General features: G+C 43.8%; 1 protein-coding gene across 2 annotated transcripts in view; it reads right to left on the bottom strand.

Moving 5' to 3' along the window:
* The window catches only part of UBE4B (ubiquitination factor E4B), a 73,881-nt gene extending 52,327 nt beyond the window's left edge, over positions 1 to 21,554 (bottom strand). Inside the window, exon 1 of one of the 2 annotated variants that reach the window (XM_035117447.2) lies at positions 20,166 to 21,554. In XM_035117447.2, coding sequence (XP_034973338.1) covers positions 20,166 to 20,189 — 24 coding nt within the window. In that variant the 5' untranslated portion in view covers positions 20,190 to 21,554. The remainder of the gene's footprint in view (positions 1 to 20,165) is intronic. The other variant, XM_035117448.2, reaches the window with a different exon arrangement.
* Positions 21,555 to 23,757: the final 2,203 nt, after the last annotated feature.

The following is a 23,757-nucleotide window of genomic DNA, read 5'->3' as shown; positions in this document are numbered from 1 at the left end:
CTGTCCCTACTGACAGCAGGTCTCCTGGGTCTCAAGCATAGAGTATTTTCCCATCACCTCCTACCTGGGGTCCCTTTAACTTGAGATGCTAGGGCAGGGCAGCTTTTTGTGAACTACTAAATGTTCTTGAACCACAACTCCCATAATCCCTGACGACTGGCCATGCTGCCTAAGAATTATGAGAGTTGTAGTCAACAACATCTCGCAGCCCAAGATTGAGAAAGGCTGTGCTAGGGACTGAGGCTGTGACTTTCTGCATACAACACAAGCATCCTACAACTAAATTATGACTCTCCTTGGTTCTTAGAATCCAGTGAAGTCATTCCTGTTCTACTGACTGCAGTATTACTCCAAGGCCTGCATGCAGCAATTTGTTGGTGAGGGAAGCTGTTTGTTGGTGAGGGCAGACTTTCATTACCTGATGCCCTCCAGATATTTTCCACTACAACTCCATCAGCATCAGCTAGCCAGCTGGTTTAGCAAAATATGAATGAGCATGGCCTTCTCCACATGGAGGAGCATGGACATCCACCACTCCTTCTCCCATGCAGCTGGGAAGAAAAGTTCAGAAGCTTTTTCTTTTTCTTTCAGTTAACCAGCATTTGTTGTGTTATCTGGACCAACAAACCATGGTTACCATTAACTGTTGTTAGTTTAAAACAAGGAAACTTCAAACCATGGCTCGTGTACAGCTCTCAAATAAGCGAGCAAGCTACTAGAAATGTTAATATTAACTATAATCCACAGTAACAGTTTCAAAAGAAAAGAATTACATATAACCATATAAAAGAATTACATATAACCTTCTCAAATATGAGAAGCGAGTCAATCCAGACACAGAATACATGGAGCTTGCTTTATTATGTCTTCTGTGTTTTCATTTTGTACTTTTATGTTGTGAACTGAAGAGAGGTATACAAATTTAATAAATAATAATAATATTAAGCACAGAACCTGGTCACAACAAACTGTGGTTAACCAAAAAGCAGAAGCTTTCAAACTCATCCTCCCAGCTGGAAAGAGGGGAGAGGGGTGCACATTATGTTGGGAGGAGGGCAGACACATTCACATTTCACCAAATGGTAAGTTTAGCTGAATACAACTGAATATGGTACAACCATTATCACTGTAAATTTTACATACCGTATTGGCCTGAATATAAGCATCACTTTTTTTCCAAATTCTGACTGTGAGAAATTAAAAGTACGGCTTAAATTCACGACCTTAGAAAAATTGGCTTTTATGGTAGCACTGCTGAAACAGACATATGATAAAACACAATGGGTGTGAGTGCCTGTGGAATTTTAAGGGAGCAGCTTATATTCGGGCTGATACGGTATTACAGACAACAGTGCTGAGGCAGAGAGGATTTGTTTAAGGCCTCCCAGTTAAGTTCATAGCTAGAATGAGATGCAGGCTGGAAACTTCCCAATTCGCAGCCCACCATCTTCTTCACAAAACCAGCTCTGTTTTCAAGACTGACTAGACATTTTAAAATATATTCCCACCCTCGCCCCCAGTTGTTTGGGAATTACTAGAAATAAATAGAAGGTTCTCCTTCAAGGGCAACATGCTTCCATTCCATTAAGTCAGAAAGTTTCTGAACATTCTAGCGATTTACCACCTGGACTTCTATCCTTTCCCCGAGAGATTTCCAAAGAGCATTTTCCCGGAAACTGATACAGAACAACATGTGGAAAACACCATGCGGTGTTCCATTCCCCTGCTCAGATGGGACACTATAATTAGAAGCAGTGCAATGTTCCCTCCATAAGCCTTAAGCAATGAGGTCGATACCATCATCTCTTCTCCTCTTTATCTTCCAGTAAAGCTGCTCTCCATCTTTCAGATCCATAACAAGTTGCATTTTGCGAGCATAATTTATGTAGATCATTAATTCACTCAATGTCACACTATACCTCAAAGCAAGCAAAATAATTTTTAAAATGTTTCAATTACAAAATCTGTACAGGATTGCTAGTCCAAATTCATCGTTCATGCAAAAGGCCAACATCAGGGGGGGACACCCAGCATATGACTAGTGGCAGACTGTTCAAACATGCTAACTCCAACTAGACACTCAATAAATGTTTGTTGCTAAATTTTCATTGTACACATCTGGTTATTTCCAGACTGATAACACGTTTGTTATATTTGGTTCTGCACAGTGTTCAAAACTCCCATTGTTCTAGGCGCATTTTGCGACAGGGAATTTCATTAGGGCGAGCAGTTTCTGAGCTCTGGCCACAGTACTGCGTCTAAAATTTCATATTAAAATTGTAGAGTGGAAGGAAAGGAGGACTTTTTGCTGCCTCCCCACTTCCAGCTAATCTTTGAAGACTAGAGAAGAGGCCCTCTTAAGAATATTAGGGGGAGTGAGCAGGGGAAGGACTAGAGCATGTGAAAATGAACTTGAGATTTTAGCTGTAGTTCATTCATTTTCAGTTTTGTGTTCTTGTTATAAAAAAGCGCGCCTAAAGATTCCTTTGTTGCGCCCATAACCTAGGTTTAAGGTGCCATTTAGCTCCAAGCTTTCATATCTCAGTTTCTAACACTGGTTCTGCATGATGTGAAGTTAATGGTTGATAGCTTTTTACTTTCCTTTTTGCACTGCTTTCTGGAGGAGATGTGTGTTCTGTTTACACCACATCAAGTAACCAACAAGAAGAATTTCAAAAGATACACAGCGAAATACATTCATTTTATTTCACAAGATATATACCACTTGACTGTAATGAAAACTCAAAAGCAATTAACTTCAGCAGCTAAATTGAAAGAAAGCCCTATTATACACTACGCTCATAGTTTGAGGCAACCTAGTTTTGTTTTGCCAGACCATTGTGATAACTAAATCCTATCAAAAAAAGCTTAATATGTCTACTGGTTGTCTTCCTGCAAAATATCTTCAGAACTTGAATTAACACTTCCAGACCAACACACAAACCAGGGCAGGATATGCTCTCAGCTAGAGATCCAAAAGGAATTTCAACCTGATAAAAGGCTGCTGCATTATCAAAGGACATGTTCTTCTGAGAAACCTACTGAACATCCAGTGCCTGTTTTCACTGACCTGGATCCAAATTAACTCTGCAAACTCAAGGGAGGCTTGAAATTAGGTTGCTCCAATACTAGCCTCCCTATGCCACCCCTATTTTCAAACTGCAGGGAGCCTTACAAGCTATTTGTGACATGACATGTTGTAATGGGAGGAGAGTAATTGGGGTGATCAAACATGTAGTGTAATGGTTAGAGCATTCAACTAGGACTTGAGAGACCAGAGTTCAAACCCCCACTCAGACATGCATGACAGTAGGGTAACGGCTATAATTTGGGGGAAGGGCCATAGCTCAATGGTAAAAAAACACACACAGAAGGTCCCAGGTTCAACCCTCGGCATCTTCATGACTGGGGCAGAAAAACCCAGCCTGAAACCATGGCCAGCTACTGCCAGTCTATGTAGGCATTACTGAGATAGATGGACCAATGGTCTGACTCAGTATAAGGCAGCATCCTAAAAGTCCCACGGGTCATATTTTGCCACCTACCCTGAAATATCCATGGGGTTACGAAGAGTCGGACACGACTGAACGACTAAACAACAAAATAACCCTGAAATTGCTCTCTATATACAAACGGTCCCCAACGTAAGCTAAGAAAGCATCTCACTTCTCCCAAGTAGGGAGGTACTTGCAAGTGCAAATTGAGAATTGGGAGGTTGCAAGTACAAAGAGAAGGAAAGTCCGCTTAAAAAAGACATCACCACCCCCATTTACCAAGGCCTTTAAGCATCTTCTTTCAAGACTTTACTTTCCCTGGCTTTGTATCCCCTCCCCAATGAAAAAGGAAATTAACTGGGGATGGCTCTCCACATCTTTCCATATAGCGTTTAGGTTTGAGGAGTGGAGAACAGGATTGGATGGAGAAAGAGAAGAACCTGAAACTCCTTGGAACTAGCCCTCTGCAGAGTATTTATGCCAGGCTTCCTCAACCTTGGCCCTCCAGATGTTTTTGGCATACAACTCCCATGATCCCTAGCTAGCAGGACCAGTGGTCAGGGATGATGGGAATTGTAGTCTCAACATTTTTAGGGCCGAGGTTGAGTAAGACTGATTTATGCCATGTAAAAATCCTAGGAGACAACACCAAGTAAGAGACAAGAGTAAGTCGTCTGTGGACTATTCCAGCCCCTTTAAATGCTGTGGCTATCTGGGCATTATATGGCAAGCTTCAGTCTTTCCTTGTGCATTCAGAAGGCTCTCCACTTTCTCATTTGGCACAGTAATTCCCCATTCCTCACCTGCCCTGTCCCACTCGTTGCCCACATCTTGTCCTCCTTCCACTTCCAAATTTCTTTTGCTCACACTTCCCCACATGCATGCACAGCAGGGATATTGCCACCGTGGCCTTTTCTGTACAATGCCAGAAGTGTACACTGAGCTGTATAATAGATGAGCTGCGGCAGCAGATGGTTGATCCAGTCCTCAGCAACGTAGACCATCTCACACATGCTGCAAATTGCTCAGTGGCTCAATCAAGAGTCCAGCAAAGCCAGCCAAAAGATTTGCGCTTCTTTATTAGAACACCAGCTTTTTATTTAGCGATTCCCATTGTATTATCTGTAGCCTCCCCCTCCTCATTATTATTACTACTGAATTTATTCCCCGTCTTTCACCAGTAGGTCCCTGGGTAGGTGACAACTTAAAATTCACAATTAAGAACATTTAAAACATATTAGTGTCACAGGAATAGGATGGGTCCTGAAAACAAACACCTCAGATGTCAAAGGGCTGTGGTTCCAGCATATGCCAAAAGCTATACTGTATAGTGAAGATGCGGGTGGCGCTTTGGGTTAAACCACTGAGCCTAGGGCTTGCTGATCAGAAGGTCGGCGGTTCAAATCCCACGATGGAGTGAGCTCCCATTGCTCAGTCCCTGCTCCTGCCCACCCAGCAGTTCGAAAGCACGTCAAATTGCAAGTAGATACCGTGTTTCTCCGAAAATAAGACACCATCTTATATTTATTTTTCCTTTTAAAAAAAAACCACTATGGCTTATTTTCAGGGGATGTCTTTTTATTATTATTATTAAGTATGGTACAGTTTAACCTACAAGGTTAAACTGCCTATCACTATGGCTTATTTGGGGGGTATGGCTTATATTCCTTGAAAGCTTAAAAATCCTGCTATGGCTTATTTTATGGCTACGTCTTATTTTCGGAGAAACAGGGTAAATAGGTACCGCTCTAGCAGGAAGGTAAACGACGTTTCCATGCGCTGCTCTGGTTTGCCTGAAGCGGCTTAGTCATGCTAGCCACATGACCCGGAAGCTGTCTGCGGACAAACGCCGGCTCCCTCAGCCAGTAAAGCGAGATGAGCGTCGCAACCCCGAGTCGTCCGTGACTGGACCTAACGGTCAGGGGTCCCTTTACCTTATATAGTGAAGAAGCCAGACACACTTCTATGGGGAGGGAATTCCACAACTTAGGGTGCAACTACGAAGAGGGCGCCCTCTCAACATGCGGTAGGGTCTGCGGGGAGGGAGACTGTCTTAGGACCTAAGTTATTTAGGACTTTAAACACTAATGTGTTTAATTGGGCCAGAGAACAACTGGCAACCAATGTACAGTAGCTGTCACCAAGGCTCAGGGCAGGTTTCAAGTTAACACATGCTATGATAATCTAAGTTCAGCTGCATGTAGCGAGGGAGATCATTGGTCCATTCAACTGAATACTGTCAACTAGGATGACTCTCCAGAGGCTCAGGGTTAAGAACAAGGACCCTCTCACTACATATTGTTTTAATTCAGGGGAACCTGCGGCCCTCTCAGGAGCTATTGGACTCCAACCCCCATCAGACAAAAGGATCGAGGTGAAGGACCCTCTCACTACATATTGTTTTAATTCAGGGGAACCTGCGGCCCTCTCAGGAGCTATTGGACTCCAACCCCCATCAGACAAAAGGATCAAGGTGAATTGTCAGAGATGATTAATTAAATTTGAACCCCTCCCTTTCCCTGAAAGAAGCCCAAGACTGCAAACATAAAAATGTTTTTAAATAAATACTTAAAATTTTAAAAAATACATTAATAGCACCTTAAAACATTTAAAAGCAATTGTATAGCCACTAATTTCAAGGTTGTCGTGGCCAGTATCTATCAGCCATCAAATGTCGGGATAAACTGATGTCCATTTCCCCCCTGAAAGTCTATAATGAAGGAGACGGACACACCTCACCAGGGAGAGCATTCCACAAGCAGCAAGCCAGCATTGAAGAGGGTCAGTGGCTGCACCACCAACAGAGCCTCCCCTACCAATTGTGGGGCCTGAGATGGTTGATATCAGGGGAGTCACTCCTTTAGGTACTTGGGTCTCAAGCCACTTAGGGCTTTGTACACTAGCAACCAACACCTTGAATTGGGCTCGGTGGGTCACTCAGTAAGTAGCCAGTGCAGAGCTTTCAGGACCTGTGGCAGATGGACGAATTTGGATATAAGCCAACAACACCTCTAACTGGAAATTCTAGGAACTGAACCTGGAACATTCTGCACAAGTAAGGAGGCCCTAGCACCATGAACTTCCCAGACACTCGGAACCTTGGCTCTGCATCAGAGCCAAATGGAAGGCAATCAAGTGTTCCAAAGGTTTCCATCATCTCACCTAAAAGTAGGTGTTGTGTAACAGTGAGGGGGACTGAACTACAAATGGGAAAATCCTGGTTGGAATTTTACCTTCCCCCATGAACCCAATAGGTGTCCTTAGGCAAGCTACTTTCAACTTCCATTGTCCCACATGCAACAAGGGGCAGGAAGAGTGCTATACATAAATACCTTGTATTATAAGCCATTCATGAAGCACATGCATGCTCACATGCAAAGCATGATTTGCACACTAGTGTTTTGACAGTCTGCCAAAGTGAGTCCCCGTCTTTGGTTCTAGGCTTCACAACACATTACGAAAGCTACACATGGCCCCCCCGCTTCCCCACCTTTCAAAAACTAGTAAACATTTAATATCTAACATATGGGTGGTATATGAAATTAAGGAGAAAAAGCTTCCTGCACAGCTGAGGCGTTACAGAAACAAATCACTGAGATGCAATAGGCCATCTCTTTCTCTCCATCCGTCCCAGGAGTGCTGGCATGACAATGAACATTTCACCACAGTTTCTCTTCACATGATTAGTTTCCCCCCCTTCTCTATGCTATTTGTCCTCTTGCTTTTCATTTCCTCCATCTCCCCTTTTCCACTGATGCTGCAGCTGGGAGACTGTAAGCTTCTCGGGACAAGAGACTGTTCCCCCCCCCCAACACCACTACTCAGATATTTTGCATACATAAATGGTGCCGCAGCACATACATACAAAAAAGTGTAGGGTGAAAGCATTTAAGGAAACTGAACAAAGAAAATTATGTTCCTAAAGCAGCACTTTTTCAGCAAAAAGGGCCATAGCTCAGTAGTAAGAGCATCTGTTTTGCATGTAGAAGGTCCCAGGTCCAATCCTCAACAGCTCCATTCTGGGCTGGGAGAGATTCCTGCCTGAAATCCTGGAAAGCTGCTGCTAGTTAGTGTAGAGAATACTGAGCTAGATGGACCAATGGTCTACTCATATAAGGCCACTTTTATGTTACACCTGAATGCAGTATAATAGAGAAAGTTATCCAAGTACACTCCTCAGCCATTTTCAAACTTTTCACTTTAGGGAATCCTTTCCTTTCCAGCAATCAAGTAACAGTACTGCAGACCCAGCCCCTTACGTAAAAAGAGTCCTGCTGGATAATACCAAGGGCCCATCTGGTCCAGCATTCTGTTCTCACAGTGAACAACCAGATATCCCAATGGGAAACCGGCAGGCAGGACGTGAGCTCAACAGCACTCTTTCACTTGTGATTCCCAGCAAATGATATTATTAAAAATTCAATTTATTATCACCTTCCACCAAACGGCCCAAGGGGAGGTTACACCAGTTTACAATACAGTACTGTATAACAAACCAGTGCCACAACAACAGGGTATTCAGAGACATTCGGCCTCTGACAGTGGAAGTAAAGCATAGTCAATGTGGCTAGTTGCCACTGATGGCCCCCTCAGCATCTGTTTTCATAATGCTACAAAGAGGTCATGATTTGGCTGAAAATGGGCAGGGGTTGGGCTTGTGTTCGGTGGATTTCAGAGTCCCCCCCCTGTTTCCCTAATAATTGGGGCATAGCTTTCTACAGCAATATCTGCAGAAGAAATCCCTATGTGTTGCAGGATTTCAGGGAGCATTATTAGGAAAATACTAAATTAACAAAGACCTTTTGCCATGTAGGCGTGTACATCCTAAAGCACATTAAACGCTCACATGCAACTGCCAATTTTTTGGTTATGAGTGAGCAAGCTACTTTTTAAGCTTCATCTTCTCACACAGACACACATTTACTTCTAAGGAAGCCTGCCCCCCCCCCCCCGGTGCTCTCCAGGAATGAGATTGAAAGCTACTATTATACAGCACACATTCAGATCCATAAGCTTTCTCCCATGCACATTCAGTAAAGTACTGAGTTTGCTTTTCCAATCGTTTCTTCAGTCCCTTCATTCGGCAAATTTGAAGTATGCTTCTCAGGCACAGGTACGAAATGCAGAGATTCGGCTGCGTTGATGAACAGGTTTATTTGACCATTCCACTCAGGCTGCAAAAAGGTCCAGTGGAGTTGTTTCCTTATTCCACTGCAGATGCCTGAGATGCAGATATACCCACACTTTCTGAAGTAAGAAATCAACTTCCCATTACAGATGTCCCTCTCTAAGGCTGCTTTGAAGTGGTGTCTGTACAGCAGGATATCTTGCCTGCAGAGGGTATCCCAGGGCACGGCCTGACGGTACATGATGCAGCAATTCTGTTGAAGCTTAATTAGTACCTGAATAGGAAATCGCCCAAGAATGCTATTGACATCGCCTTGAGTGTGATGGTGGCAATAGATCATGGGTAGGCAAACTAAGCCCTGGAGGCCAGATCCGGCCCAATCACCTTCTAAATCCAGCCCATGGACGATCTGAGAATCAGCGTGTTTTTACATGAGTAGAATGTGTTTTTTATTTAAAATGCATCTCTGGGTTATTGGTGGAGCATAGGAATTCATTCTTTTTCTTTCTTTCTTTCCCAAAATATAGTCCGGCCCCACACAAGGTCTGAGGGACAGTGGACCAGCCCCCTAAGTTTGCGGACCCCTGCACTAGAACTTCCAAAACTTCCTAAGCCTTGGTCCTCCTCCTGTCACACCCTGGCTTCAGCACAAATATCCTAAAGGTAAAGGTAAAGGGACCTCTGACAGTTAAGTCCAGTCGCGAATGACTCTGGGGTTGCGGCGCTCATCTCGCTTTACTGGCCGAGGGAGCCGATGTTTGTCTGGAGGCAGTTTTTCCGGGTCATGTGGCCAGTATGACTAAGCCGCTTCTGGAGAAACCAGAGCAGCCCACGGAAATCTCACTTACCGGCACTTCTGGTCTGCCGCGCTGGCTGAGGCACAGAAACCTCGAGCTCCGAGGTTTCTGGCTTGCGGAGGGGGGGGAATTCCACGGGGGTGACGCGGACCCCTGTAGAACCCCGGGTAGAGCGTCCCGGGGGCAAAAAAGTTCGGCGGAGCTCCGGGAGCGACTCCTCCGCTGCCCGGTAAGCTCGCAAGAGCCCCGAGAGCCATTTTGAGCAGCAACGTTACCTCCAAGAAGCAAAGCTCCAAGCCTACAGCCTGCAAGCGGTGGATTCTTCCCTTAAAAAGAAGAGAATTGGATCAAGTAAGTTAAATATTTGTGATTTGGACTGGACAATTGGCGATGGGAGGAGGCTTAAAAGGAAAGTCAGCCCCCCCAATTGAGTAATGGACGATGCAGTAAAGCTGGGGAAAGCCCAGAAATTTGTTTTTAAGAACTTTTTCCTGATGCAGAGTAAGGGAAAAAGATAAAGTGTCTATAAATCTCTGCAAAAGACTGTGATTTGACAAGGGGGAAACCCCCGTGAACTTGGAGTCGGGTCAAAGGAAGGATCGGCTAGCCGCCTTTATGACGTCACAATAGAAAGGAATGCAACTGCTTGAATGAGACTGAGAGCCGCAGACAAGTAAAAGAGGAAGTTTTAAAAATAGACTTTAAGGCTACTCAGTGTCGAATTTGAGACTGAATAACAAAAGAAAAAGTAAAGAAATAGAGGTTGGATCCAGTTCAGATGGGACTTTATTCTTTTTATATTTGGAAAATATAAAATAAGGACAACAACAATACCACTTCCTGCTCTGCCACAATTATGGAGGCGGAAAGCATCAACAGGAAGGAAGAGAAGGTTCTGGACTGTGAGAGGAATGGCACACAGTGGGACTTGATTTTGATAACAATTCTGGAAATGACTGAGGAGATTCGTAATCCTAAAGGTGTTGCAACAAGTATGGATGAGAGGACTGATGATCCAACAGAAATGAAGAAGAGGGAGAAGAGGAAGAAGGACTATGGGAAGGACTAGAAGAAGACGCATGCTGTGCTTTGACTTTAGGGAAAATTCTGGAAACGACAGAGGAGAACCGCAATCCTGAAGGAAATGCAATAACCACGGGAGAGAAGACAGCTGATTCAACAGAACTGATTTTTGAGACAGAAGAGGATGAAGAAGAAATCACTGTTTCATCGGTGGGAGGGGTGGAACAGGGAAGGGACTCGATCCAAAAGCCCCCCAAAAAGGGGAAAAACAAAAAGGTTGTTACCCCAGTGAGAGAGAGGGAGAAGGAAGCAGGTGGGGGGCAGAAAGAGAATGAGATTGAAGATAAAATGTTGGGAATACAGCAGGGGAGGGAAAGGGTTGAGCAAAATTTAGATTGGGACAAAGCAGGAGTGGGGTGAGGAGGAACTGAGAAGATTTTTATAGGTGGATAAAACACGGTTTGAACTCAGAATGCATCAAGGAGCTGGCTGAAATCTCTGGAGACATCGATTCCAAGGAAAGGGGGTAGATTTAGTTTTGAGGGCGGGAATAAAAAAGGGGGGAAAAGATTTTGAAAAATAATTATGAATATTTTTGGGTAAAAGGGTAGAGAATATTGGGTAATAAAGGTAAAGAAAAGTATGAAGGGTAAATGATTAAAAAGAAGTTGTAAATTGGAAGGAAGATGGTAATCTTAGATTTGGAAACTGCAATAATTAGTGACTCATAAGGAACTCAAGAAGGGGAAATGAGGAAGTCCGAAATGTTTAGATTACAAATTAGAAAATATGATTATGTATTATGTCTTTTTATTTTTATTTTGGGTTTTGTTCTCTCTCTATTTTTCCTTCACTCTTCTATATAAAATGAATAAGAATTATTTAAGAATAAGGTTATGAAATGGGAGATAAGATGTAAGTCTATGGTGTCTAGTTAAGATTTGGAAGTGGTAAGAGTTAATTATTAATAAGGACTGTAAGAAGGGGAAGTGAAGAAGTTCGAAGAAATAAGATGTGATAGCATTGTCATTTTTTGTTTTTTGTATTTTCTTTATAAATTTTTCTCCCCCCCTCTTTTTTCTTTTTTCTCTGTATGTAAAATTCAATCACTTTTTTTTTAAAAGGAAATCTCATTTACCTTTCCGCCGGAGCGGCACCTATTTATCTACTTGCACTTTGACGTGCTTTTGAACTGCTAGGTTGGCAGAAGCTGGGATCGAGCAACAGGAGCTCACCCCATCATGAGGCTTCGAACTGCCGACGTTCCGATCGGCAAGCCCTAGGCTCAGTGGTTTAGACCACAGCGCCACCCGCGTCCCTTTAATGTCCTAGCTTATATTAAACCAGAATTCCCCATTATGTGTGAATGGGCTGAACTCAGATTAATACCAGTTAATCATGAAAATAAGCCAAGATTTAAGCTAAATGCCAATGCTTGGCCAACACTTCATAAACCACTGTTTGCGAAACCTTTAGACCTGGTACAACCAGTGTGGTGCCCTCAAGTCATAATCCACATTATCTGGAGGGTACCACAGTCGTCTGAAAGAGGTAATTTTGTTTTACACTGCGTACCTAATTGTCATTGAGGGAAGGAGCCCTAGCTCAGTGGCAGAATATCTGCTTTGCATGCATGCAGAAGGTCACAGGTAAAATCCCTGGCATCTCCAGGTAGGGCTCAGGAGGGCATTTTGATTGAAACCATGGAGTGCATTACCAATCAGTGTAGACAAAATTGACCAAGATGGGCCATTGCTCTGACTCAGTATATGGCAGCGCCCTCCCTACGGAGAAATATGTCGTGGCTCTGAAATCAGGTCTATTGCATGTGATATATAGCCCACCTTCCTGTGTGTAACAAGGCTTTCATCTCCATAGCATGTAGAATAACTACAAGTTTACAAACAATCCTACCCAACAGCCTGAAGGCAATTATTATTTGCCACATGTAAGGGTCAGTTTCCATGCCTGGTGTCCTGTGCATGGGTGGGATTCAAAACAAGATCCCACACCAGATTAGGAGACAGAATGAATCCTGACTCAAGCAACAGCAAAGTAAGCGTGCAAACTACCGTATCTGGATTCTTTTAAAAGCAAAGTTGCACTGAGAGAAAAGGGGGATGGGGACTTCACAGAAATTTTATTAATGCTTTAAAAGGTCAATTCCTTGCCATAAATCAAATTCTATATATTGTATAACCTGGCTTGATTATACAGCATTTCTGGTGCCAGTGGCTTACATTAACAGTGATATAATCAGGCTTAAACCAAGTGGCTTAAGCTAAAATATGTCAAAAGTCCTCATCACTTGAATGCAATTGGCCTATTATTCCAGTGACAATTAACATACTTCCAAACTAAGCCTCCTGCCTCTTTAGCATTACCGCCAGTGTCTGCTGAGAACTGTAGTCTTTCCTTAGTCATTCCCAGCTCACAAGAAGTACACCCTAGCCACTGGCACTACACACATCCCCAAATTCCTATTGCAACATCAAACGATTGCTAAATCATTACCTTCAACATGCAAAACAACATTGTGATGTTTTGGAATATACTGAATGACTTTGCATAAAGATGTCAGTTGTTGCAGTATGATCTCCACAGATGACACAGAGCATGTAAGCGACACACACACCAACAGAGAAAAAGGATCATAAATGTTGCAGCTCATTGCAATAGTAGAATTCCATAAACTGATAATTGTTGTTGTTGTTTAAAAAAAACATTTCCACAGATATTACGGAGCTGAGGTATATGCTAGTAGGCTTGTTTTACAAATGAGTTCTTGATTTGTCACCACCTCATTATTAAAGGTATTACAGATTTTGTAAAATACAGGAATTCCTTTAAAGGAACAGGAGACTGCAAGAGTATGGGAATGGGAGATTCACAACAAACAAAAGGAAGGACTTGGTCACGCAGTGCCAGGTAGTTAAACTGTTGAATTCTCTACTACAAAGAGGTAGTGATGGACATCAACTTACGACAGCTTTGTAATGGATGAGACGTCTTTATGGAGGGTCAGGCTCTCTGTTGCTTCTCATCCTGATGGTGATATGCTACCTCTAGGAGCAGAGGCGTTGTGCTTCTGGATACCTGTGCTGGGGTACATGACTGCCCTCATGTCCTGTGTATGGGCTTTCTGTTGGCCATGGTGGGAACCAGAATATTGGATCAGGCAGCCCTTTGGTCAGATGAAGCAGGACTCTTCTTAAGTTCCTTTTTAGTTTCACTGGATAACTCACCCCCCCCCCCAATTTTCAAGTATTATGAATTAAGGATTTCTCTCAACCCACTTTCTCTTCATGATGCAAAATTCTATATACCTCTATCACGTCCCCTTTTACTCGACTTTTCCTAGGCTTTTATCCTGTTGGCTCCAGCCCCTCGATCATTCTGGCTCCCTTAGTGTAGCTCTACAATATATTTTTGAAATGCAGCAACTAGAACTATAAACAGTATTCAGTATTCCAAGAACGGTTGCACTACTGGTTTGTATATAATGGCAGTTTTCAATCCCCCTTCCTAATGATCCCCAACAAGAAATATACATTTTACCGCAGTCTGAGTGGCTGTTTCTAGTGAGCTGTCCACCATGACCCCAAGATCCCTTTCATGATCAGACCTCATCATCTTATATAGATGATGCTGTACCTTGCCCCAATTATGCATACCTTCACACCTGTTGTTGTTTAGTCGTTTAGTCGTGTCCGACTCTTCGTGACCCCATGGACCACAGCACACCAGGCACTCCTGTCCTCCACTGCCTCCCGCAGTTTGGTCAAACCCATGTTCGTAGCTTCGAGAACACTGTCCAACCATCTCATCCTCTGTCATCCCCTTCTCCTAGTGCCCTCCATCTTTCCCAACATTAGGGTCTTTTCCAGGGAGTCTTCTCTTCTCATGAGGTGGCCAAAGTATTGGAGCCTCAGCTTCACAATCTGTCCTTCCAGTGAGCACTCAGGGCTGATTTCCTTCAGAATGGATAGGTTTGATCTTCTTGCAGTCCATGGGACTCTCAAGAGTCTCCTCCAGCACCATAATTCAAAAGCATCAATTCTTCGGCGGTCAGCCTTCTTTATGGTCCAGCTCTCACTTCCATACATCACTACTGGAAAACCAGAGCTTTAACTATACGGACCTTTGTTGGCAAGGTGATGTCTCTGCTTTTTAAGATGCTGTCTAGGTTTGTCATTGCTTTTCTCCCAAGAAGCAGGCGTCTTTTAATTTCGTGACTGCTGTCACCATCTGCAGTGATCAAGGAGCCCAAGAAAGTAAAATCTCTCACTGCCTCCATTTCTTCCCCTTCTATTTGCCAGGAGGTGATGGGACCAGTGGCCATGATCTTGGTTTTTTTGATGTTGAGCTTCAGACCATATTTTGCACTCTCCTCTTTCACCCTCATTAAAAGGTTCTTTAATTCCTCCTCACTTTCTGCCATCAAGGTTGTGTCATCTGCATATTTGAGGTTGTTGATATTTCTTCCGGCAATCTTAATTCCAGTTTGGGATTCATCTAGTCCAGCCTTTCGCATGATGAATTCTGAACCACATTTGCCAATTTATTCTCCTTTTACCCAGCTTGGGAAGAGCCCTTTGGAGCACTTCACAATCACTTTTCCATTTTATTTACCACCTAAAACAATTTGGTGTTATATGGAAACCTGGGATACCTCAATGGTGGTGGCATCCAGCTAAATTCTACTCAAAGTAGACCTGTTGAAATTACTGGACTTTAAATTAGTCATGTCTATTCATTTCAGTGGGACTACTCAGAGTGGATACAACCTCCACCAACATGTACATTATTGAAGACGTTAAAATTTGCCAGTCCTAATACAGATCCTTGGGCAACAGATGATCATATACCCTTTCCCACATGAGAAATGGGGGTATAGACCATAGTTCCAGGAAGCCATACAAGACATCCATCCACCAAACAAGGATCCCATTTGGTGACACCAGTTTTACATACTGTAGTTATTATTATCCTGCTCTTCACCCTAAGGTCCCAGGAAGGGTTACAACAATTTGCATCTTCATCATTCATCAAAAACTGTATAATGAAGTTGCCAACTGCATCTTTGTGAAGAGGTAGTTCCACAACTTAGGGGCTGCCACAAAGAAGGCTTCTCCCAGGCTGCTGCCACCACTGCTTCTGAAGGCAGCAGAACCACCAAAAAAAGCCCCATCCCCCACAAACTTGGCACCTGAGAAGATTTGTAGGGAAGAAGGTGGTCTTTCAGTTATTGGGGGCCTGAGTCATTTAGGGCTTAAAAATCCAATGTGAAAACCTTGAACTAGATCCAGAATTGAACCCAGAAAGTATGCAAATGGATTTCTACAACAATGAAGACAAGAAACTCGTTTTTTTTAAACTGGGGAGAAAACTTGATTCCCATGATTCTACATCACCTCAAAACATGATACATGGTGTGATCGAAATACCGTAGCAAACAGTCTGGACCTAAAACCATGCCTAACAGATGCTCATCATAGATACACTTCAGAAAAATGAATGCCAAAGCTCGACAGGGAAATTGACTCTACTGCCCAGACAATTATCTTTCAATGCAACCTATAGGGAAATGTTCAAATTCTAAGTACTACAGGGAACCCAAATCAATATCCATATTTGGCATGTAAAAGCAGACTTGCCACTAATTTGCTCATATGCTATTGCAGGCCATCAAGGGGCTGACTTACTGCACCCCCACATATACCTGCACAAAGCAAACCCAAGCGTCCAGACATTTTGGTTTGGTTTAGTAGCCAATCATTGTTTCTACTAGCCAATGAAGTTTAACTTTCCAACTACTTCTCCAGTGCATGTCATATGAACACAGGAAGCTACCTTATACCAAGTCAGACCAGGCATCCCCAAACTGCGGCCCTCCAGATGTTTTGGCCTACAAATCCCATGATCCCTAGCTAACAGGACCAGTGGTCGGGGAAGATGGGAATTATAGTCCAAAACATCGGGAGGGCCGAAGTTTGGGGGTGCCTGAAGTCAGACTATTGATCCATTGAATTCAGCACTGTCTATCTATACTGTTTGGCAACAGCTCTTCAAGGTTTCACAGAGGAAGTCTCCTCCAGCCCTAACCGGAGATGCCGGGGATTGAACCTGGGGCTTTCTGTGTTCAAACCACACATTTTACCATTGCCTAGGCCCTTTGGCCCCATTTGTACTCATTCCCCAGCAAGGTTTTATTGGAAAAGTGGGGTGGGAGTTGTGTATTTCTCGTTGCCATTGGCAAACCTGTAAGTAGATACTGTAACACAGTTTCAAGCTTAAAAACTGCTGCCCACTATGAATATTCAAGTAACCAATAAAGGGCTGAATTTAGATGTCATGTTAGCATTCTCCAAACCAAAGTTCAGAAGACTGAAAATGTGGCATGCTCTCACATACATCTTCCTCCCCTCTAACCCAGATTGCCTTCAAACCAAGTCCGCTCAATTCTAACATCAAGGCTAACTAAGATAACACTAGAATTAAGCCTATGTGGTCAGTGTGCTGCTACTCCAGATTAGCAGCCCATTCTTTGTTACTTGAATTTTATTAGTGCAAGCCCATGTCTGTGTACTTGGAAATATGTTCTGTTGGACACAGCTGGTGAGAATTTGCAGTCTGAACAATTCAGGCCATGTCCCATGATGTTCCAGCAGTTAGGAACTTTATTCATGAAAAACAGTGTGCTTTTTTTTTTACCCTGTCTCTCCTTTATTGTAACGCAGACAGCATGGGAATAGCCTGTCCACGGGTTGCGGTGGAGAGTTTTACTGTACGCACCAGCTACCAAATTCAAGCCTATGAAAAGAGGCAGGAACCTGTTTGGGGTGCGGTAAAAGCAGTGCTTTTTCATGGTGGTTCCAAAATTATGGAATTCACTCCTACTTACAGTCAGGAACACACAGAATCTCTCTCATTCAGAAAGGAGTAAAGACCTTATTTCACTGTGCCTTTTCTGTTTTAATTATACCTGACACTTCTAGAGTTTTGACAGTGCCACTATTTTATGTTTCCCTTATTATTAATAACTCCAGTTTTAAATAAACTGCTTTTTGTTTTAGTTTTATTGTGAACTACTTTGAGAAAAATGGTAAAAAGCAGGAACTACATATAGTAAATGATATGCTCACCTTTAAAGCCATGAAGAGCTCAGAACTCAAACACTTGAAGGAGTACCTCTCCTTATAACCAGCCTGCCCATGTCTTGAGACTTTTGGTGGAAGCACATTCCCATATTTCACCATTAGAAGCTCACTATGTAATGATATGGAATAACTCCTTCTCCATGGTGAGGCAGCATCTGTGGAATGCTGTTCTCTGATATGCATGACTGGCACTAAAGTTATCTGTCCAGTGCTAGTTTGAGACTTATTTGTGTGCTCTGGCATTTTCAGTTTCCCACCATATTCTCTTGACCAAATTTCCAAGCCAATTAGTTTCTGAGCCCAATTCAAAGTGTTGGTTTTTACTTATAATGCCTTACATGGCTCAGGACCACAATACCTCAAGGACCACCTCTCCCCCTATGAAGCGACCCAGACTCTGAAATCATAATCTGAGACTCTTCTTCTTGAGAGATCACAGTAACAGGCCTTTTTTGCAGTGGTTCCCCATTTGTGGAATGCTTTCCCTAGGGAGGTTCAGGGATCCTCGAATGAAGGGCAGTATAGAAATGTATAAAACAACAAATGAATACATAAAATTATTTTAACTTATTTTATTAGTGTATTTTTAAATTGTCACAACTTGCCCTGGAACCCCAAAGTGTGGTACAGGGAAGAAATCTAACAAATAACTGTAATAACTGCTTAAACCAGTGGTGTCCAAACTTTTTTCAGAGAGGGCCAGATTTGATGAAGTGAAGAGCCATGAGGGCCAACCAAAGTTGTTGATCTTTTTTTTTTAGAATTGAAGTTGTTGATTTTTAAGGATTGAAATTGTTGAGGGTTTTTTACGATTTTACCCCAAGAAATAAACTGCCACAGGGGCCGGATTAAACCAACCAGCGGGCTGGATTATGCCCCCCAAACGGACTTTGGACATGCTTGTCTTAAACTACTCAGTTGTTTTCAGGTACTTTCTTTGTCTGAAGGTGTTTCTACTGCACCTTCTTCCTTCTTTTAAATGATTTGACGATTTTATTTTGTATTCACTATTTTGATCCAGTATTTCTGTGCATGAAGGGCAGCTTAAAAGCTGTTTTAAAATAAAAAGACAGATTACTCACATGGGGAAAGCCTGCCTCGTGGCAAGTTATGAAAGCACCCAAGCTAGTTTCTCTAAGTATTTTCACCTACATCAAAACTACAATATAAAAAAGCTCACATGGCCTTACCTTGGGCCAATGTACAATCAATGTGTCAAAGTGTGCAGGAAGAGCTTGCTGGTATAAAGCAACTGATTAAGTAGCTGTGAGTGCTTTTGCAATGAATAAGATCCAAAAAAACATTTTTTTTGTTTAAAAAAGCAATAAAATACTACCCTGGCAGAAGGGGAAAGGAGGGAGGGAGGGAGGGAGAGATCAGGAAAGACTGCAATTAAACAAGATGGAAATATCAATGTGTAGATAGAAAAGATTCCCTCATTGTGATCATTTTTTGAAGTTTAAATTGTTTTTGTTTAAACTTCACAATTTAGTCTGAATAAAACACAGGACATCCTCTTAGTACCGTAAAACAGGAAGTACTCTCAAGAAACACCTCACCAGGACAGTACCCAACAACCCTGGAATCATTCCATAAGCAATCATACTAGCACCTCTCACACTGTGGGTTCCCACCTGAAAAAACTTACAACTCTGAATCTGAAACCAAAGCTTTAATTGGAAGCCTAACATCTACATACTTCTGTTGAGGGGACCTGTTGTGTGTCCCCCACATACACCTTTCTTTAATAGACAAATTGGACAAAGGAGAAGTCCAAAACGTTATATGAACAAAGATCTAAAAGTGGTCCTGGTAGTATGACACCCCAATGGGAAAATAGCTATCTATCCCTTAGTATCAAATAATGTAAATTGAAAAGTTCCCTTTAAGCACAAAGTACTGTCAAGCTTTAGACATTCAATAAACCAAAACACACTTTTAAAAAGTTTCTCTCTCCAAGTAAGAAAAATTTGACATGTGTTACTCAACATAGGTGAATACTCAACTATAAAGAAGAGAAGGGATTAAAAACAACCCCACCCCCTATATAATTGCAGACTTAAGTAGGGTGAGGTGTGTCCAAAAAGTGGCGGGGAGAAAATACAACACAAGAACATTATATTACTAATGCACTTATCCAAAATAGCAAAACTAATCTGTTATCATTTACAAAGATTATATCCAGAGACATTCTAGCACTCTAGCTATGGAATCAAAACTCCTGCCCAAACATATAGTTCCCCTCCCCCCATTTTATCTCAACAACAACACTGCAAGGTAGGTTAGGCAAACAGGCAAGTGAATGGCCCAAGATCACCCAGCAAGTTTCATAGCCAAGTGATGACTTGAACTCTGGTCTCTAAGGTCCAAGTCCAACACCTTAACAACTTGGGATATGCCACCATAGCACATACAAATTTATTCACTTTGCAGAAATAGTGGGCCTCCACAAATCCCCATGGCAAACCCCCTTCAGTAGATCCATTTACCTGTAGGATACATCCTGGCGCCCAGCCTCCCTTCCCACAACATCCGCTGTTCAGTCAACAATCCCCAAACTCACCTCATCAGCGCTCAGCTCCTCCATTGTTTTCCTCTTAATGGTGAAAGGAGTTTGGGGGAAGGGGAGCTCTGTACTTCCCTTGAGGGGCGTGCTTGTGGGAGAGAGAGTCTTTAAGGGAAATCCTGTCGTGCTGCCTCTTTCCCTCGGGACGTTTCAGAATTGCATAGTCAGAGGTAAAGACCACCACCACAGAATAGACTTCGCCTGCTCTTGGGCAGAGGCTGTTTCTCTCTGGTTTGCTAGTCAACTAAATGATTATGAACACACGCATAAGCCACTCCTATCTCACGACTAAACCTCCAGGCCTTACCCCTTCCTATACCTGAAGCTATGTTCGCTGTAGCCCCAGCTTTAAAAGACTCCCTCCACAGGCACCCCAAGCTGCCGATAACCCCCTAGGATCCTAGCTCCTGCTTCCCGCCTTGGGTCCCACTGACCTTTTTTCTCCACACTCCAGGCGCCCCAGGTGGCCTACCAAGAATCCTCCGGCCGATCCCAGAAAACTCGCTTCTCACCGTCCCCCAGGTGTCCTAAAGCCTCAGTGGCACTATGCCGCCTGTTATGAACCTTCCTACAAACCCTGAAAGCTCAGCAAGGTCAGCAAGATACCGCCTCGTATCACAAGAGGCTCCTATTGCTCACCGTCCACCAAACACGGTAGAGAGCCTTCCGCTTGCTGACTACCCCCAGTTCCCAATCGCAGGCTGCCTTCCGTATACCCAGGAAACCCTATTAGTCCCATATATACACATAAGATAGGTCCCGCTCTTTCTCCGTCTGCTAGAACCCCAAGCTGCTTGCTGGCTCTTATACAGTATATTCAATATATAGATAGATATATGAATACAGCGCCCTGCCACCAGCTATATATTACAACAGTCTCCCCTTAGTCGGCTGCCTAACCTGAAGCCCCAGTTTAGCCAGCTGCCTCCCTTTCGCCTCGCACTCGGCCCCAGCTTAAGCCACCTTCTCTTCCACCTCAGCCCCTTGAATTCTCCAGGTGCCTGGCTTGGCTGGGGCTGCAGAGAAAAGAAGACAGTGTGGAAGGAGGGTGGTGGTGGGGAAAGCTCGCGCCAATGACTGGCCTTACACCTCTCGGCAAGCCACCAACACACTCCTCTCAGAGCTGCCCCCTCACACTCTTTTCCCTCAGCTGCTGCAGACGCTGCTTCTGCCTCCCCACACAGAGATTATTCATCAAAACAAGGAGGCAGCGGCGGCCATCTTGGCGTCGGATCACGTGACCTCTCCCCTCCTCTCCCTCGCGCGCGCTCTCTCTTTCCTCCAGGCGGTTCTCCGCACGCCTCTTTGCGTACGGCTGCAAGATAGCCACCCAACCAGAGCGTACGCGTGCGTGGATCCGTGCGCTCGCGCGATCTAAGTGCGGGAGGCCAAACAGAGAGAAGGCTCCTCCCACCAACCAGCCCAACGAGCGCAGGGAAGGTGCCCAATCGCGGAGCAGAGAGGGCGGTGCAATGAGAAAAAGGCTCCGCCTTCTCCCGCCCAGCAGTCCACGCGCTGAGGATGGCACGCCTCCTCCTCCTCGCACCCGCGCAGTCGCCGCTCCACCCTTCATCGTCTCTCGGTCACAGGCCGAAGCTTCCCCGCGTGTGCCCTGGTACTGACCAATGAGAAGAGGGAGGGGAGGCCTCCGCCGCTTGCCCGCCCCCAATCACTGTCACCTACACTACAAGAAGCTGAGCTCGGGGTGGGAGGGTCTAAAAGTGGGAGGTGGGGCCTGTTTGGTTGCGCCATAGCAACAGGGGCGGGGCAGGCGCGAGATGCTGCGATGAATGGCGTGGGGGAAAGCTTTTGCTGAGGCGGGAAAGAAAGCTGAGGGAGGGGCTGTCTTATGCAAAGGGAGAGCGATAGGACATGTATACAGGACATGTATACAGTACTTTAAAAACAGTAATTTGCTCTGTGCAAAGGGAGTAAAAAGCCAAAAGGTCTGAGAGGCACCTTGAACACTAACTTATAGTTAAAGTACACCCATTGAAACTAATGGACCTAAATTACTCGTGTTCATTATTGTCAATGGTTTTACTGTGAGCAACACCAGCACTAAATACAACCCCAATTATTGGAGTGCTTATGTACGTCAGTTCAACTCTGTCAATTACTCTGCAGCTAGGTAAGTCTGTATAGTGCCATAATTTATCTGGAGGAAAATTAATTGGGCGGTTTTTACATAGAGGCGAATTCAGTCAGGTCATTCTCCACTTGCAACCCAAACTAATATAGTCCAAAACCGATTTTATCATCTCATCTGTTAATATGGGGTGGTGGTACCTTTGTTCTATAAAAGGCCATTGACCCACAGGAAAAAACAATGGGGTAGGGTGCCACAGAAAATCTTCACCTCCATGCCACCGCACTATCACTCAGTGCGAATTAGGCCAACGGTGCCCTCTGATGTTAACTGGAAAACAAACATCTTTCTGAGTTGCTGCAGCCTTGTGTGCTGGGTCAGTGCTTATGTACACGTCAAAGAAAACCCTACCCTTGCATATAAGGAAGAACGTTTTTTAAATACCTGTATTTTTTTAAACAAACTAAACGTTCCTTCTTTCTCTCAAAGCACAATAGGGGGGAAATGAAGTCAAAGACCTGCTCTTCTGCTATAAAAATGCAGGGACTTAAGCTGCTTGTTGGTTTAAGGAAGGTTCAAGATAGTCTGCACAACTGAGTCATCTGCTCACAAGACTTCCAAAAATCTCTAGCCGAGTGTCTTTCCATAACGTAGCAGAGGTGCCACCTAATGGCGAGGACACTGAACTGTTGGGTTTTTCCTTCCTCTAAGAGAGGCTGTGGTCACATTCACACTACAGTACTGTATACATTTAAAGCACATCGCTTCCCCTAAAAAATCTTGGGAGCTGTAGCTTCCCCCTGATAGATCTTCCCAACACTCTTAGGAAATTACGGGATTCTTTTGTGTTCGGGCAAGGGGCAGGACATGTGCTTTAAATTTGCAATGTGGGTGTGACTTGTGCTGAAGAGCCCCAAGGTCCTCAAAAGTTTGCCACAGTTAAGATATTTTGGTTAGTCCTATTAAAGGTATTGCCAAATTGTGGGTAACAGCTTGGATTCATCTCAAGCTTCTACCAACTTGAATTAATAAATAATGAGCTGTGGGGCCTTGTCTGGTAATCAGAAATTTCTGTAGAAAAGTTAATACACCAGCAACTAGCTTATTGAGTTTTTCATCATGTAATGCTTGATTTGCCTTAAAGCAGGGGTGCAGAGTATTTTCCAGCTTGAGGGCCACGTCGGCCTAGGTAGCACATGAGGGAAAGGCCACATACCTAATGGAAGACAGGGCCACCAGAGGCAGGCAGGCAGGCAGGCAGGCAGGCAGGCAGGCAAACACACACACACACACACACACACACAGAGAGAGAGAGAGAGAGAGAGAGAGAGAGAGAGAGAGAGAGAGAGAGAGAGAGAGAGAGAGAGAGAGAGAGAGAGAGAGGGAAGAAGGAAGAAGAGAGAAGAGTTTGGATTTGATATCTCGCTTTATCACTACCCGAAGGAGTCTCAAAGCGGCTAACATTCTCCTTTCCCTTCCTCCTCCACAACAAACACTCTG

The sequence above is a fragment of the Zootoca vivipara genome, chromosome 6 (genome assembly GCF_963506605.1).
Source record: "Zootoca vivipara chromosome 6, rZooViv1.1, whole genome shotgun sequence".
Taxonomy (NCBI): domain Eukaryota; kingdom Metazoa; phylum Chordata; class Lepidosauria; order Squamata; family Lacertidae; genus Zootoca; species Zootoca vivipara.
The sequence above is the reverse complement of the archived record's forward strand: the minus strand, read 5'-3'. Positions and strand labels throughout refer to the sequence as shown.